The sequence below is a fragment of the Vigna unguiculata genome, chromosome 3 (assembly GCF_004118075.2).
Source record: "Vigna unguiculata cultivar IT97K-499-35 chromosome 3, ASM411807v1, whole genome shotgun sequence".
Lineage (NCBI taxonomy): Eukaryota > Viridiplantae > Streptophyta > Magnoliopsida > Fabales > Fabaceae > Vigna > Vigna unguiculata.
In genome coordinates this window covers 37,790,610-37,806,157 of record NC_040281.1, presented here as the reverse complement: position 1 = coordinate 37,806,157, position 15,548 = coordinate 37,790,610, and the positions used below count along the sequence as shown (strand labels likewise).

General features: G+C 31.3%; 4 protein-coding genes across 4 annotated transcripts; 1 reads left to right on the top strand and 3 right to left on the bottom strand.

Moving 5' to 3' along the window:
• Window positions 1-355: 355 nt before the first annotated feature.
• LOC114177298 (L-type lectin-domain containing receptor kinase IX.1-like) lies at window positions 356-2,620 on the bottom strand. Its single transcript, XM_028062579.1, has one exon. The coding sequence runs from the start codon at window positions 2,601-2,603 to the stop codon at window positions 570-572; it is 2,034 nt and encodes a 677-aa protein (XP_027918380.1). The 5' UTR covers window positions 2,604-2,620; the 3' UTR covers window positions 356-569.
• Window positions 2,621-8,863: 6,243 nt separating this feature from the next.
• On the bottom strand, window positions 8,864-9,677 carry LOC114175413 (agglutinin-2-like). Its single transcript, XM_028060179.1, has one exon. It carries the CDS (start codon window positions 9,656-9,658, stop codon window positions 8,864-8,866), a length of 795 nt encoding a protein of 264 aa, XP_027915980.1. The 5' UTR covers window positions 9,659-9,677.
• Window positions 9,678-13,263: 3,586 nt separating this feature from the next.
• Window positions 13,264-14,091, bottom strand: LOC114175412 (mannose-specific lectin CML-2-like). The gene has a single exon (XM_028060178.1). It carries the CDS (start codon window positions 14,089-14,091, stop codon window positions 13,264-13,266), a length of 828 nt encoding a protein of 275 aa, XP_027915979.1.
• A 565-nt stretch (window positions 14,092-14,656) lies between these two features.
• LOC114175411 (mannose/glucose-specific lectin-like) lies at window positions 14,657-15,436 on the top strand. Its single transcript, XM_028060177.1, has one exon. It carries the CDS (start codon window positions 14,657-14,659, stop codon window positions 15,434-15,436), a length of 780 nt encoding a protein of 259 aa, XP_027915978.1.
• The last annotated feature ends 112 nt before the right edge of the window (window positions 15,437-15,548 follow it).

Genomic DNA, 15,548 nt, shown 5'->3' with positions numbered 1-15,548 from the left:
TTAATTTTACTTATATTTTATTTTAAAAATTTATAAAATATTTTTTTTTCTAAATATTGATGGGTATCCATATATACTCATAAATTTTAAAAATTCAAGAAGATTTTTTAAATGGATATCTACATATGGGCCATTAGTAATAAACGAAAAGCAAATACTAACCTATCAAACAATAAAAAACTTCCGGAAAATATTTTTCTTAAAAGAAGGTGATTTTTAGAAAAAAAATTCTAAAATTATTTATTATATTTTGAAAATTAAATGAAAAAAAAATGAATGAAGAAATGATGAGGCTCTAGGAAGAAAATGATAATGTGCAAAAGTAATTTCCGTAAAGGAAAAAAGTCAGCTACGTTTTCAAATAAATGGGTTGACCGGGCTTCACATATAAATATAAGTTCCAAACACCAACTACGTTTTTAAGTCTCACGGTTCAATCTTCTAGCACTCAGTTTTGCGTATAACATAATGATATACATACATGGTTTGGGATTTTGATAACACATCTAAACGAAACAAGTTATGCCATTGCATTGCACAATTCAAATACATCATATCTACCAAAAATGCTACAAGGGAGACTTTCGGGACCCAGTAGAAATTGAGGAGTATGGGGAGGAATCTTTGGTTGTGGTTGTGACGGCAGATGAAGTGTAGGAGAATTGGGTTACCTCCATGGGAGGTGCATAGTACATTGGCACCGGCAACTTCGATGGAAGACTTGGCAAAGGAGCTTCAAAGTTAAGCACACTAATCACTTGCCTAATGGAGGGTCTCATGGTATGATCAGGGTGACAACACCACAACCCCACAACCATCAAGCATTCCATTTGCTCTTCTTCAAATTCCCAATTCAGTTTCTCATCAGCTGCTTCCACTACTTTCCCTTTTCCATACAGGTTCCACACCCACTCCACAAGCCTAACTTTACCAGCCTCTTCTTTCACCTCCACTGGTTTTCTACCACATGTGATCTCAAGTGCCACAACACCAAAGCTATACACATCAGATTCCTTGCTTGATTTCCCTGTGGTCACACACTCTGGGGCTAGGTACCCCATCGTGCCTGCCAAAACAGTCGTTTGTGAACCCAGTTCATGGTCTACCAGCCTCGCAAGCCCAAAGTCACCAAGCTTTGCATTGAAATTACCATCCAACATTACGTTACTTGACTTGATATCTCTATGGACCACACACTGTTCCCACTCTTCATGAAGATAAAGAAGTGCGGATGCTAAACCTAAGGCCACCTTGTATCTCACCCCCCACGAAAGCATCACTCTATTTCCAAATAGATGAGAATCAAGGCTTCCATTTGGCATGAATTCATAAACAAGAAGAAGCTCACCTTGTTCATGGCACCACCCTATGAGTTGAACCAGGTTTCTGTGTCTCAGACGGCTGATTACTGTCACTTCTGATATGTACTCCTTTTTCCCCTGCTTTGACCCTTTCGAAACCCTCTTCACTGCCACTTCAAGGTTGGAATTCACAATCAAACCTTTGTAAACTCCTCCAAACCCTCCTTGTCCCAGCTTTCCTTCTTCGGCGAAGTTGTTGGTTGCGTTGCTTAGTTCCCTGTAGGTGAACCTCTTTGGACCAGTTCCTCTCTCAAACTCATCGTCTATGGAAGCATCAACACCGTCCTCGTTTACACCCCTTGGTCTATTTCTCCTTCTCCAAAAGGTAAACCATATTAGACCTGCAGCACAAGCTAAACAACCCAAACCAACGCTTATACCAACCACTAAGCCCACCTTGACCTTTTTCCCACCATCCTCATCCAAGGTTGAACTGAATGACCAAAGCAAAATGTTGTGTATCTCAACCCATGTTCCCGTTGCTGCAGAAAAGCCTATTCTAACAAACTCTGGCAACACGTCCCTCAAATCAACAACGTAAGAAAGACTAGAACTGCCATTGAAGGTTGGATTTTGAGCATAGGTAAGGAAGACAGAGAGAGTTTTGGATGTGGAGTTGTACCATATCCAAGCATTAGCAACAGACCCGTTCTTAATGTTGCTCTTCCAAGTGACGTTTGCAACTGATTGAATGGAGTTTACATTGATCCCTACGTGGTCTGAACTCGGATCCCATGCGTTCATGAAACTGTCGAACTCAACTGCCACCATCTGGTTTTTCTTCGTGTCGAATGCGGAATCCGGGCTGAACAGGCCGAGGAACCCACCAGCGGAATCGTTGGGAATGGAAGAATCAAAGGGTGCAAGGAAGAAGGCTAAGCCATCACCAACAAATGACTGGTTCACAGCTCTCATGACAAAAGAGAAATGGGTTGTGAAATCGGTGAGCTTCTTTGTTTTTCTATCCCAAATCCTCACTGGTTGTTCATACGAGGCTCGACCAACGCTATCTGTGATGGGGCCATCGAGTTGGTTCCTCGTGAGCTGAAGAACACCGTTTGAGGGAAAGGCATCACCCGTGAAGTTTATTTGGTTGTTCAAGTTTGATTGCTGGAAGCTGGAAAAGTTGAAGGAGACTGACTCTACAGTGTTATGGAACAAAGTGAAGAAGATGATACATATGAAGAAAGATGTTTGTTTCTGGGTTTGATCAGAGCATGAAGAAGAGGAGAAGAAAGCCATGGTAGAGAGGGATAGAAGACGAGTTTGATGGTGTTGAAGTGAACAAAGAATATAGCAACTATATGCATCCACGAATTCAAAGTTTGTCGATTAAATTAATGGAATAATGATGATAACAAAACATGTTTTGAACTGTTCCTAAGTAGGTATTAGGTGAATTAAAACTATGTTGCTTTCACTAATTAATTACTAACATATGAACATACAGACTCTTACACTTACTCTGGAGGAATCGTTCTAAGCTTTTATTGTCCTGGCCATAGACAACATGTTCGGTGATGCGAAATTTCACTCCTTTGTCTTTTCCCGTGTCTAGGGATAACCTGCCATCCTTTTATATATAAATCAAAATCAAAATACTAAACAAAAACATTTTAGGAATTATTGTTAATAACAAGAGTATTTTTTTTAAGTATTCGGTGAATTTTTTCATAAATTTTTCTTACACTTTCTATAATTGAATTTTAATATTTTTAAAAATCGCAATGATTAAAAATAATCTTTATGTTATAATATAAAACATAATATAAATTTCTAAACGTAATATATTTGTATGCTTAGGTTTTTCATTACAATAAATTTTAATTAAAATATATTTTATGAATTTAATTGTATTTATTTTTATAAGTTAACATCATTGCTAATAACAGCAATCATATAAAAGAATTAAAGTGATAAGTTACGAGTAAACAAAAATCAATGTTCTTTCTTTTATCAATTTCTTATTAAATATATTGGTTCCCTAAGCCACACATATAAAGATTAAACTAATTGATTGAGGGTATGTTTATGAAATGATCAAAGATATATATATATATATATATATATATATATATATATATATATATATATATATATGGAGGTTATACATAGAGTTGGGTGAAAATTGCTTAGTAAAAATTGAAGGTGACATGTTGAAACGGACAAGTTCTAATTGCTTAGCATGTGTCTTCTTGTAAACTACTCCAAACGGATTTTCAATAAATAATATATAATAGACATCAATGTTTTTATTATAGTGATTGTATAATTGTTTATATTGAATTTTATTTATAATTTGTAGTGGGAAAAAATTTGTATACGAAATTCCATGCTAAAACTGAATAGAAAACGGGTTTATTTCATCAATGTTATTGATTTTATATTTAAATTTATTTTCTATTCCTGGTAATTTATTTTTCTTTCAATTTATATTTATTGTATTATTTCAATTCTCAGATTATTCTTGTTATACAGATTCTTCTAAGTTATATTTTATGATTATACTTTGTAAAAAAATTTATTGATCTCAAATTTTATTGTTTACTTTAATTTATGTAATTTTATATAATTTCATTTTTGTTTTTGAAAATAGGTCTGGATTGTCAATCTAAACAAAAACAATCCCATAAAGTATCATTTTTCTTTTGGTTGGATTACTTCAGTTTTAATTTTTAAATTTTTTTATAGAAAACAAATTGGCATTTTTGGTAGACCCAATGTTTTCCACAATTTGTTTTTTTTAAAAAACACATAATTTGACTAGTTTTGAATGTGTAGTTAAGATTGGATTTAGAATGTAGAGTGGAAAGATAGTAATGTGTATAATGGAATGTTAGGTTTATAAGGAGGGGGTATCACTGGGGAGATACAACACCAACCTGAGCTCAACTACATAAGACATTGCCACCACTCTCAACCCAAAACCTTAAGACAGTGGGTTTATAGGTCTTTATTCTTATATAGTGCTCTATTTTCTCATTTCTGATCAATGTAGGACTTAGACTCACACTTGGATTCTTAACATGAAAAGATATAGTCCAAGTGTCTCGCACAAGTGTAGGTTAAAGTAGAAATGCACAAGAAAGTGTTAATATTAATTGTGGCTAATAGGTCCATTACTAGCTAGACCTCTCCATTAAATGAGGCCAAATCAATTATTTTGTGGACGATGAACCTTATTTTGACACAAATAAGACCAATTATGACTAAAAAAAAAGGATGAGAAAAACAATTAGGAATGAACCATTAAGAGATATGACCCAATTGGCATACAATGTCAAAAGAAACAAATAAATTAAATTTGGGAAAGAGATATACCATAAGTGAAGAAAGATAAAGTAGAATATTTAGAAACTCTAATGAATAATAAACAATTATGTGAAATGTACGAAGAATGATGTGTTTTACGTGGGGCATCCTTATGTACGTAATTATTACAACAAGAGGAATTTAAAGATAAAATGCTTAATCAATGCATCTAAAAGCTAATATATTTGTTATATTTTATTAAAAAATAAATAAAATAAGTTAAGTGATATCATAAACTACTTTCCTTTAGAAAAAAAGAAGAAGAAGAGGGAATGTGAAAATGTTTACGATCATTAGACTAACAATTGTATTCATTTCAAAAATATTATATAGGAAGCAATTGGACAAGGTCATCCCGATGTTTTAGATAATATCATTGAAGATTTATATGGATCCTGACTCAAGTTACTTGCAGCATTTGTACCAATGATGACTGATGTGACTCAAGTTCTCAACCTAAGCATGTGAGATTGAATTTTTAAAATGATGTAGATCAATAAATTTGGGAATTTGAACAAGAAAAAATAAATTTTCTCAAAAATTGGTTAACTACTATGTGAGTTTCTTAATAAAAAAGAAAGGTGATGAAAATCCCTGAGTGTGCATCATCATGTTTGATTTATCAACAATAAAGATCTTTGAGTTAGAGAAAGCTAAGAAAATGAATAATCACCTGTAAAACTATGATTTCAAGGGTGAAAAAAGTTAAAATGTTGATTCAATATAATTAAAAATCCATTATATAATGATATATTATGAATCACCGTAGTAAAATCATTAATTATTGAGAAGCAAAAATTTATAGATAATAATAAAAATTAGTCGATAATTTGAGTTTATTGACAATAAAAAATTTGTTTGTAAAATGTTCATCGATAAATAAAAAGAATAAAAAGATGTATCAGTAATTATTAATAACCAAAAATTCATTAGTAAATATTTATTGGCATTTATAGACAATCTAGATTTGTTGGTAAATATTTTTCGATAATTACTAACAGATTGATAAAATTGATTGATAAATATCGTGATTGTGTCATTTTTTTTCTTCTATCTCCTCCTTTTCTTCTTCCTCTCTTTTGTTTCCCCTTCCTCTTCCCTTTCCTTTTTCTCCTCTTCATCTTCATTTGCCACTATTATCATGCCCACTACTGTTACTTTACCTCTATATTGTTGTCTCCACAACTGGTTTTAGCTTCTTCTCTTCCTCTTTCTCTTCTCGTTCCCTTCTTTTCACCCATCTCATTCAAGTTATAAAATAAATTTCTTCAGTCTTGGTGAAAAATTTATTATTCCTTTTATCAACGAATTTTACTAGCATATCTTACATGAATTGGTAAAAATTCAAATTGGAAAGTTTGTCACTTTTTTTTTATCCATGGAATTTACCAACAAAACATTTGTCAATAATGACAATTTCGCTGACAAATACATTATCGATAAAAATTTTATCGGTAATACATATTCTAATATATTAATAGATGTTATCAACAAATCCGTTAATGATAAACATTTTCATCTATAATTAAAAGTTTTAAAAATTATCTGCAAAATTCATTAATAAATTTATATATAACTATAAATTTAGTTCCATTGATACATTTCTGACACTAATTAAAATGTTCTTGTAATGGACAACTTTTGATCAAGTTTTAAATTTCTCAAATCTCAATGTTTAAGTTTTATGTGTGAATTTCTTTTCTAGAATAAAAGTGCTAGAGTTGGTCAACTAACTCATCATATTATTTTTTTAAAAATATATTTTTCACCTTTTATGTTTTCATTTCGCAAACACCATCCATTATTTGAATATATACGATTGACCTAATCCAAGACATCGATAAAAATTTTCCAACAAGCGGCCTGCATTTTGATTTTATATTTTGAAAAGTTTTGATGAAAACACACATCATCCTATATAGATACGCACAAGTGTGTGTGTGTGTGTATATATATATATATATATATATATATATATATATATATATATATATATATATATATATATATATATATTATAACTGAATGATACATGAGTAACCGACAAATTTATATCTTTTGTCAAGTTATGAAATAACTCAATGGAACAACAACAAGAAATAAATTGTAAATGTTAAGGATGGCGATAATCAAACAAATAAATCTAGTGCCGGCAATTTTTCTCTGACATTTAAAATAATAAATATAATGAAGTTGTTTTCTAATAGAAGCAGGTTTGCAAAGTTGAATACCATTTGTAAAACTGAGAATTGACTCTCTCATCTGAATATGTTTGAGCGGTTTTTCATGATTATTTTTTTGAAAAAACAAGAAGAAAGTAAACAATTTCTTTTAGTTAAATTTTTTTTATTTTATAAGTTAATTTATGTAATTTTTCATTATAATATCATAAGTTAACTTTAGCTTATGAAAACAAATGTTTATTTTTTCTTAAGAGTTTGTTTAAATATAGCCTAGTTCATGTATGCATCCATGTGGCTAGTTACTTACATTAATGTTATTTATATAGGCCACTTATTTGAGACTATAAATATCACTTTTTTTTTCTAGACTCTTTCGTACCTTTATTAGACCTACATGTATTTTATTTCTTCAACTGGATTCTTCTACTCAACTTTTTATTTTTTGTTATATGCCGTTTTTTTAATTTTATTAACGTGAGTAGACTAGGATTTTTTTTTTTCAAACTAAACCTTTTCACTGTTCAAGTACAATTTATTTTTTGCGAAAGACTAAATTTTTATCATACTTTTTATAATTTTATAGATTTGTATATTTATTTATAATAAATTGCTTTATTAAGAATTTATAATTTTTTATAAACCACAGTGAACATAAATTTAAAAAATATATTTAATTTAATATTTTCAAATTAATTGGAAATTACAAATTTGAAGAGTGATTGTAATAAAATTTTAATATAGATCTTGTAGTTTTTGGACTTCAATATATATGTTGGACAGTGATAAAAAAATTCATGTCAAATTAGATTAAATTTTTATATTATAGTAAATAAAGTTTATTTATACAATTATAGTGACAAAATTACAGTATGATTGATAATGAGTTAGAAAATAAAAAACAATTATATAAAATATATCCAAATAGTATTCTATATGATAAAAATAAACAACAAATAAAAATATTAACAAATTATTAAATGTGTCTTAGAAACAATGTGAGAGACTATTGAATAAAATCACAAAAAGAATAACAAATGTATAAGTAGAGTATGATAAGATAAAAAATATCTTAGAGATTTAAGAAAAATTTTCAAATATTATTACAGACAATGGTTAAGAAATAACGAAAATTATTTTAACGAAACAAAAAATTTCTTCAAATGAAACAAAAATTAATAATATATTAAAGAAGATAATTTTCTATATTACCTAGTAAATGGAAGATTTATGCTATTAAACACTTAAATCAATAGTGTTAAACATTCTCATGTGAAAGGAAATTAAACAATAAATAAAAATATTAAAAAAGAATAAAAATGTGTGAGACAGAGAAAATATTTAATTGACATACATTATTTAACATAATTGCATAAAGATTATGATAAGATGAAAAATTTGGAGATGCAAATGATTTTATAACAAACCAAACAATTAAAATAAATAAAAAGTAGAAAGTGAATATATATATATATATATATATATATATGAAAATATATATATATATATATATATGAATATATATATATATATATATATATATATATATATATATATATATATATATATATATCATTCATCTACATTTTTTATATTCTTCATCCATATTCCTTTGTTTTTTTTTTTTACATTCATCTCCTTAATTCATTATAATTATTTATTTATTTTATTCGAACTTTAAGATGTTGTATAGTTGCTTTAAAATTATTATCATTAGTGTCGACTAAGCTGATACAAATTAAACTAATAAAATTCTATAAATGATCCAAATCGACGCTAAATTACTTTAATTAAAAATAAATTTAAATATTAGTGATGATAAATTACCATGAAATTAAATTGCAATTCAATATCAAATTACCATGAATAAAGTGGAGAAAGGTCACTTTATTTGCAACTTAATAATAATAACTAACAACAAACTGGCTTCTTGAAAAAAATAATAATAAAGACACTAAAACAAACGACACACTTGTTCTCTTTCCCACTATTGTTCACACTTAACCAAGTCTAGTAGTAGCTAGAAGTGAAGGTCCAAGAAAGAATGTTGTGTATTTCAACCAATTGTCCTGTGGCTCCCGAGAATCCAACCCTAACCCATTCTGGCAGAACAGTCCTTAAATCAATCACAAACGAGAGACTAGTCTCATCCACATTGCTTCCAGGGTATGTTAAAAGCACGTCTAAACTTTTCTCCACAGGATCATAGCTCACACTGGCGAATGCAACAAGCACGTTCCCGGCAATGTCAGTTTCCCATTCCTCCGTTGTCACCGAAGCAATGGAGTTAACATCAATACCTACATGGGCAGAGGGAGGGTCCCAGGGGTTCCCACCGAAGGAGTCAAATTCCACAGCCACTATTTGATTCTGGTACACGTTTAGGGCAGTGTCAGGGGTGAAAAGTCCGAGGAATCCACCACTGGAATTTTGTGGGATGTTGGAGTTGAACGGAGCGAGGAAGAAGGCAATGCCGTCTGCGAAGAGGCCAGGACCGTTTGGCGCCACAACAAAGGAGAAGTTTGTGGTGAAGCCAGCGAGGTTCCCAGTTTTGGCATCCCAAAGGTGCACGGGTGCAGCATAGGACGCTCTTCCGGCGCTGTTCTGTGTGAGAGGTGTAAGCTTTATGGTCCCTTCTGAAAAAGAGGCATCACCTTCGAGGGCAATGGCGTTTGTGTACGACCCAAAACTGGAGAACGAAAAAGAAGCTGAGTTCACGTTTTTGGTGAGTCCGAGGAAGGAAACGATGATAGTAAAAAGAGACAGGAGGTTTTGAGTTTGGGTTCTTGAGTTGTTGATGGCCATGGTTGTGAAGTGTGAATATATTGATAAAGTTATTGGCAATGTTCCGCTTTATATAGACATGGTAGAGGTTTTGGGAATGTAAAATGAAGGGAATAAGAAGGGCCAAAAAGTTGATGAAAATAATGGAGGCAGGCCTGGGGCCAGCAAATATTGATTATCGTATGAAGAAGCCAAAAATGACTTGAATAGGACACATAAGATAGTGTTTGGAGCAGTGAAGGTGATTAATACAATGCTATTCTGACTTTGAATGCAATCAAGTTGGCATATATTACAAGCAAGAGTGGAAGTAAAAGTTAAAACCAAGCACGATATAACTGGACTTAAAATCTATCTTCTTTTGTCTCCGATTTGGAAGGGTAAAAATATGACTAGTCTCATGGGGTGGTTTGCTTTCTGACATGGTGACACCTCTCCAGATTAAAAAGAAAAATATTAATAAAGATATTATATATCTCTTGCCTATATTTATATTTATATTAATAGAGATATCATATATTTAATTTTCTTTTATTATTATCAAATATTTTATTTTATTTAGTTTTTACTTTTTTCTCTATATGATGAAAGATTTTACTCTATATATTGAACAAATGTTTTAATAAATCAAAAAGCAAGGAAGTTCTCTTTGAGTTATTTTTCACCCAAACTTTTCTTGTGTTTTTTTGTACGCATCCTTTTTCTTTCTCTCATTGCTTACACATATCTAACATGGTATCAGAGTTAGATTAAAGCCTATCCTAACGAACTTTTTTGGACATTCTGTTCCACCCGATATTGGGTTAACGGACTACCCACTAATTTCATAATTCACAATATATCAGTGAAGTGCAAATCTCACCTTACAAGCCGGTTTTGTGGGGTTGAATAAGGCTTAAAGCCCACTTCAAACCCACTTCTAACATATATTACAGTTTAAATAATAATATTTTAATAATATGTAGATCAAAACTAGTACTTTGATATTTTTTCTAAACACTATATCAAATAACTTCTTTAAAAATATAATATCATTTTAAATTAAAAAAATAAAATAAATATAATTAAAATATTATTATTTTTAGTTGTATTATAAGTGTTTTTTTATGATGGCATCACTTTATATAGATCAATGTACTGTTTCAAAAATAATAATTAGTATTATTTAGTTAAAATACACATGATATAATTTATATATCACATCATTTAATTTTTAAATTATAATTAGTTTTACTAAAATAATTTAACTTTTAAATATGTATTTAAATTTTATTTTTAGGAATTATAATTATTAATTTCTTCTTAAAGTGTATAAAATAGTAATTCAACTAAATTAAAAAAACATTTGAAATCGAAATAAGGTCGGACTAATATTTTTTACACTTTACTTTTTAGTTAGATCAAATTATCCAGAAACTCATTTGAAGATTTATAAAATAATATAATTTTTACTCTACAAAATTCACTCTATATTAACCTTCATTTATATTATAGTTATGATGTACTTTATTGACATTAATTTGTATACGGATAATATAAGTCCTTGCTTAAAAAGATCTTATATCAGTCCAAATATGCCTTATATAATATATCATATTATTAGTGCCGATTCACAAGATCTACATTATACTTTAAGTTTTGTCAAAATTTTAAACAATGGGGTTGATCAATCCAACATATGTATGTAATAGTATGTCATTTATTTTGCAATTTTGTAATGAGTGTTGATATGTAATATATATGCAACAACACTATACAATTATTCATATTGTAATATATTGTTATTTTATTTTCAGTAGTAATATACAGTTTATTTCAATTTAATATTAGGTATAATTACTGAATTGGTACCCCAATTTTTTGGTAAAGTTCAATTTGGTACTTATACTTTTGGTTTGTTCAATTTAGTACCTCAATTATCTAAAAAAATTCAATTTGGTCCTCTCCGTTAAGTTGGAGTTAACACCGTGTCCGTACAAGACACGTGTCAAGCCATGAAATTTTTAATCTTTTTTAAAAAAATTACTTTTTTTTTTCAAAAAATTTAAAACTGTCACGTGTCAGTTTATCATCGTGCCACGTGGCAGCTTACAATCATGACACATGGCAGTGGTAATAGTTGTTTTCAATTTAGTATCCCAATTTAAATTTTTGATTCAATTTAGTACCCCAAGTTTTTAAAATGATCCAATTTCGTCCGTTCCAATTTGAGATCAAATTAGTAACTAAGTTTAGTTATAATTTATATATACATGTTAAAATAATTTTTTTGAATTTATACATCAAATCACTACACCTAAATATTCAAATTATTTTATTTTTTACAAGTGTAAAAAATTTCATGTGTAAAAAATTACAAAGGTTAAAATGTAAAAAATAAAATAATTTAAGTACTTAGGTGACATGATTTGTATATATTAGAAAAAGTTATTGTAACATATATATATATATATATATATATATATATATATATATATATAAGTTGTAATTAAGTTTATTTACTAATTTGATCTCAAATTGGAGAGGACGAAAAAAAATTGGGTACTAAATTGAACCAAAAATTTAAATTGGGTACTAAATTGAAAACAACTATTACCACTATCACATGTTATGATTGTAAGTTGCCACACGATGATAAATTGACACGTGACAGTTTTTAAATTTTTTGAAAAAAAAATAATTTTTTTTAAAAAAAAATAAGTTTTTTTAAAAAAATTAAAAATTTTATGGCTTGACACGTGTCCTGTACGGACACGGTGTTAACTCCAACTTAACGGAGATTATCAAATTGAATCTCTTTAGATAATTGTGGTACTAAATTGAACAAATAAAAAATATAGATACCAAATTGAATTTTACCAAAAAGTTAGAGTACCAAATCAGTAATTATACCTTAATATTACTATTAAAATGGTTGTTATTTGATTCAGAAAAGAAGTTGAATGTCAAGATATGATTTCACCTTTTTGCTATCAGTCGGTATATCCACCAAAATCAAAGTGTAAAGTTCCTAAGGAGTAGGATTATGTATGTGTTCATGGTGAAAGTTAAAACAAAATAATTTCATGAGTATCTGAAGAAGGAACATGTATTTTCTTTGGAAGAATTCCATTGAGTATGGAAAACCATTTACAATTATGGTTAAACTTTCATGAACCGAATGTCTATAAATATTTTTAAAAATAAATATATTATTAGAAACAGAATTTATTCGAGTGAAATAATACGTAAAATATATATAATTAAAATCAATCTAAATATAAAAATAAAATAATTAAAATTAATAAAAATAGTTAATAAAAAAACGATTAGTTAATCTGAGGGATAATTTAAGAACATACAATTCAGAATAACTTGAATATTTAAGGATGTGTTTGGCAGTAGTCAAATCTATATCAAATATCATGAACTTACGAATTTTTGAAGTGATTTTGTTACAGAAAATGAAGTATTACAGGTTTTAGCCGGAGGAAAAAAAGTTCACAAAAATTAACAAAGTAAAAACCATGACTATTAATTTAATAACACCAAGCTTGGGCTTATAAGGAAAACATAAACACTCATACAGAAGACTTGGCCCTCTTACTTATTATAGATCATTATTCTCTTTAGAGGAAGTAGGTCTCCTAGATACGTGAAGCGAAAAACCAAGAGAGAATATCATGAGTCTCAACGCTGTCACCGGTGGCAGCAGAGAACCCAATTCTCACCCATTCCGATAGAACACCACTCAGATCAATTGTTTTTGATAACAGAGCAACAATGGGGGGATGAGTATTATACGAAACGCCCACGCTCAACTCTTTCTTCCCAGAATCGTAGATAATGCTACCTTTTCCAATCGAACCTTCAGGAACTGAATTAATAGGCCAATCTATCGTCTCCACAGACTCAAGACTGTTGATGTCCACACCAATATGCGGAGCAATGGCAACAGGCTCCGGATCCCATTCATTTCCGAAGCTGTCAAACTCAACGGCCACAATCTGATTCTTGTCGGCGTTGAAAGCAGTTTCGGGAGTGAAGAGTCCGAGGTATCCCCCAGATGAATTTTTGGGAATGCTCGGGTCAGCATCGAATGGTATGATGAAGAAGGAGAGGCCATCGGCGTGGATTTGTGACCCAGCGGAATCAACGACGAAGGTGAACACAGTTTCGAAGTCTGCAACTTTCCCTGTGCTTTTGTCCCAGAGACGGACGGGTGGGATGTAAACAGCACGACCAACGCTGTGTTTACGAATGATCGGAGCGCCGTATGATCCACTGTCTATTCTAGTCAATTGTATTGCACCGTCTACTGCGCGGGCATCGCCGAGGAAACCAATGTCGAACTGTGTTCCTGGCTCGAATTTCGAGAAGCTGAATGAAAGTGAATCTGACTTCACGTTGTTTACAAACAACACAAAACAGAAGGAAATCATGAGAAGGGGAAGTGGAGTTCGTGTTTTAGCCATGGTTGACACCTCAGAGAGATTACTTGGAAACTTAATTGATTGATGGTGCATGGAAAAACACAGAAATTTGAGTTATATATAGGCTCGCTGATCCCTGCTAAATCAGCAAACTGAATAAAAAACAACTTTCCCAACAATGCACCTTACTTAGTAATGTGTGGTCAAAACATAAAAGGTGAAAAATCCTAGGAATGATTTATATATCTCTCTCCAAAGATTTTAGTCAATATTACTTTGGATCACCGGCGCTTGTCCTAAATATATGTCATTCTTTGATCACTACAACAGCAAAAAGTGTTACATATTTATTAGTTTATCATGAACAAATATTTACCTAAATGAGTAAAAAAATGTCTACCGTTAACTATACTTAAATGAATAGGTACATTGTGAATGTGAAAAAGACTTCACCCTTTGTTCTAATCACCGTTCACCCACTTCGCTGCCTAGTGTAAACTATGTAAATCGTTTGGCCACTTCCTCTCCTGCACAATTTCATTTTCTCAGCTCAGCAAAAACATCTTTGTGTATATCTAGTGGATTAACATTTACCTTTCTCCAAGCCATGGCTGCTTTGTACAACACAAAGCCCGTTTTTCTGCTCCTCATCCCGTTCCTAATGCTGCATCGCAGTTCAGACACAAATTTCAATTTCCCCAATTTTTCAGGGCCATACGCTAACACCCTTATAACCTTCCAAGGCGATGCCTTTGCATCAAGGGGTGTGATACAACTAACAGAAGTCCTGGATAACGGCACAATCGTGCTCCACAGTGCTGGCAGAGCCACCTATGCTCTACCCGTGCGTCTTTGGGATGCAGAAACTGGTAAGACGGCAAGCTTCAGCACTACCTTCACTTTTCAGATACTGAATGCTCCAAATTTAGATTTTGGCGAGGGGATCTCTTTCTTCCTTGCACCGTTCCGCTCTGACATGCCCCGTGATGCAGTTGGTGGATACCTTGGACTTTTCAGTCCCCACACCGCTCTAAAAAACACCCGCGGAAACCATATAGTTGCCGTTGAATTTGACATGCACCGAGATGAATGGGACCCTCCTTTTCCCCACATAGGCATTGATATTAACTCCATTTCTTCTGTGACAACAGTGGCCTGGGAAAATAAACAGCTTGGGGTTGCAACAGTATCTGTTACCGTTGCCTATGATCCTGTGGCACAAAATTTAAGCGCGGTTGTAAGTAACGACGGACCTAGTATTGGGCACGTGATTGATTTGACGACCGTTCTGCCTGAATGGGTGAGCGTAGGGTTCTCCGGTGCCACGGGACAGCTGATTGAACTGCACAAGATTCTATCGTGGACTTTCAGCTCTAGCATCGATTAGGAAAATGGCGTCTGCTATGCTGATAACCAGATACATATGTTAACATTTACTCTATCTTTTCTTTTAAAATAATAATCACTTAATGACAGTTTCATTGATATTACAACAATAA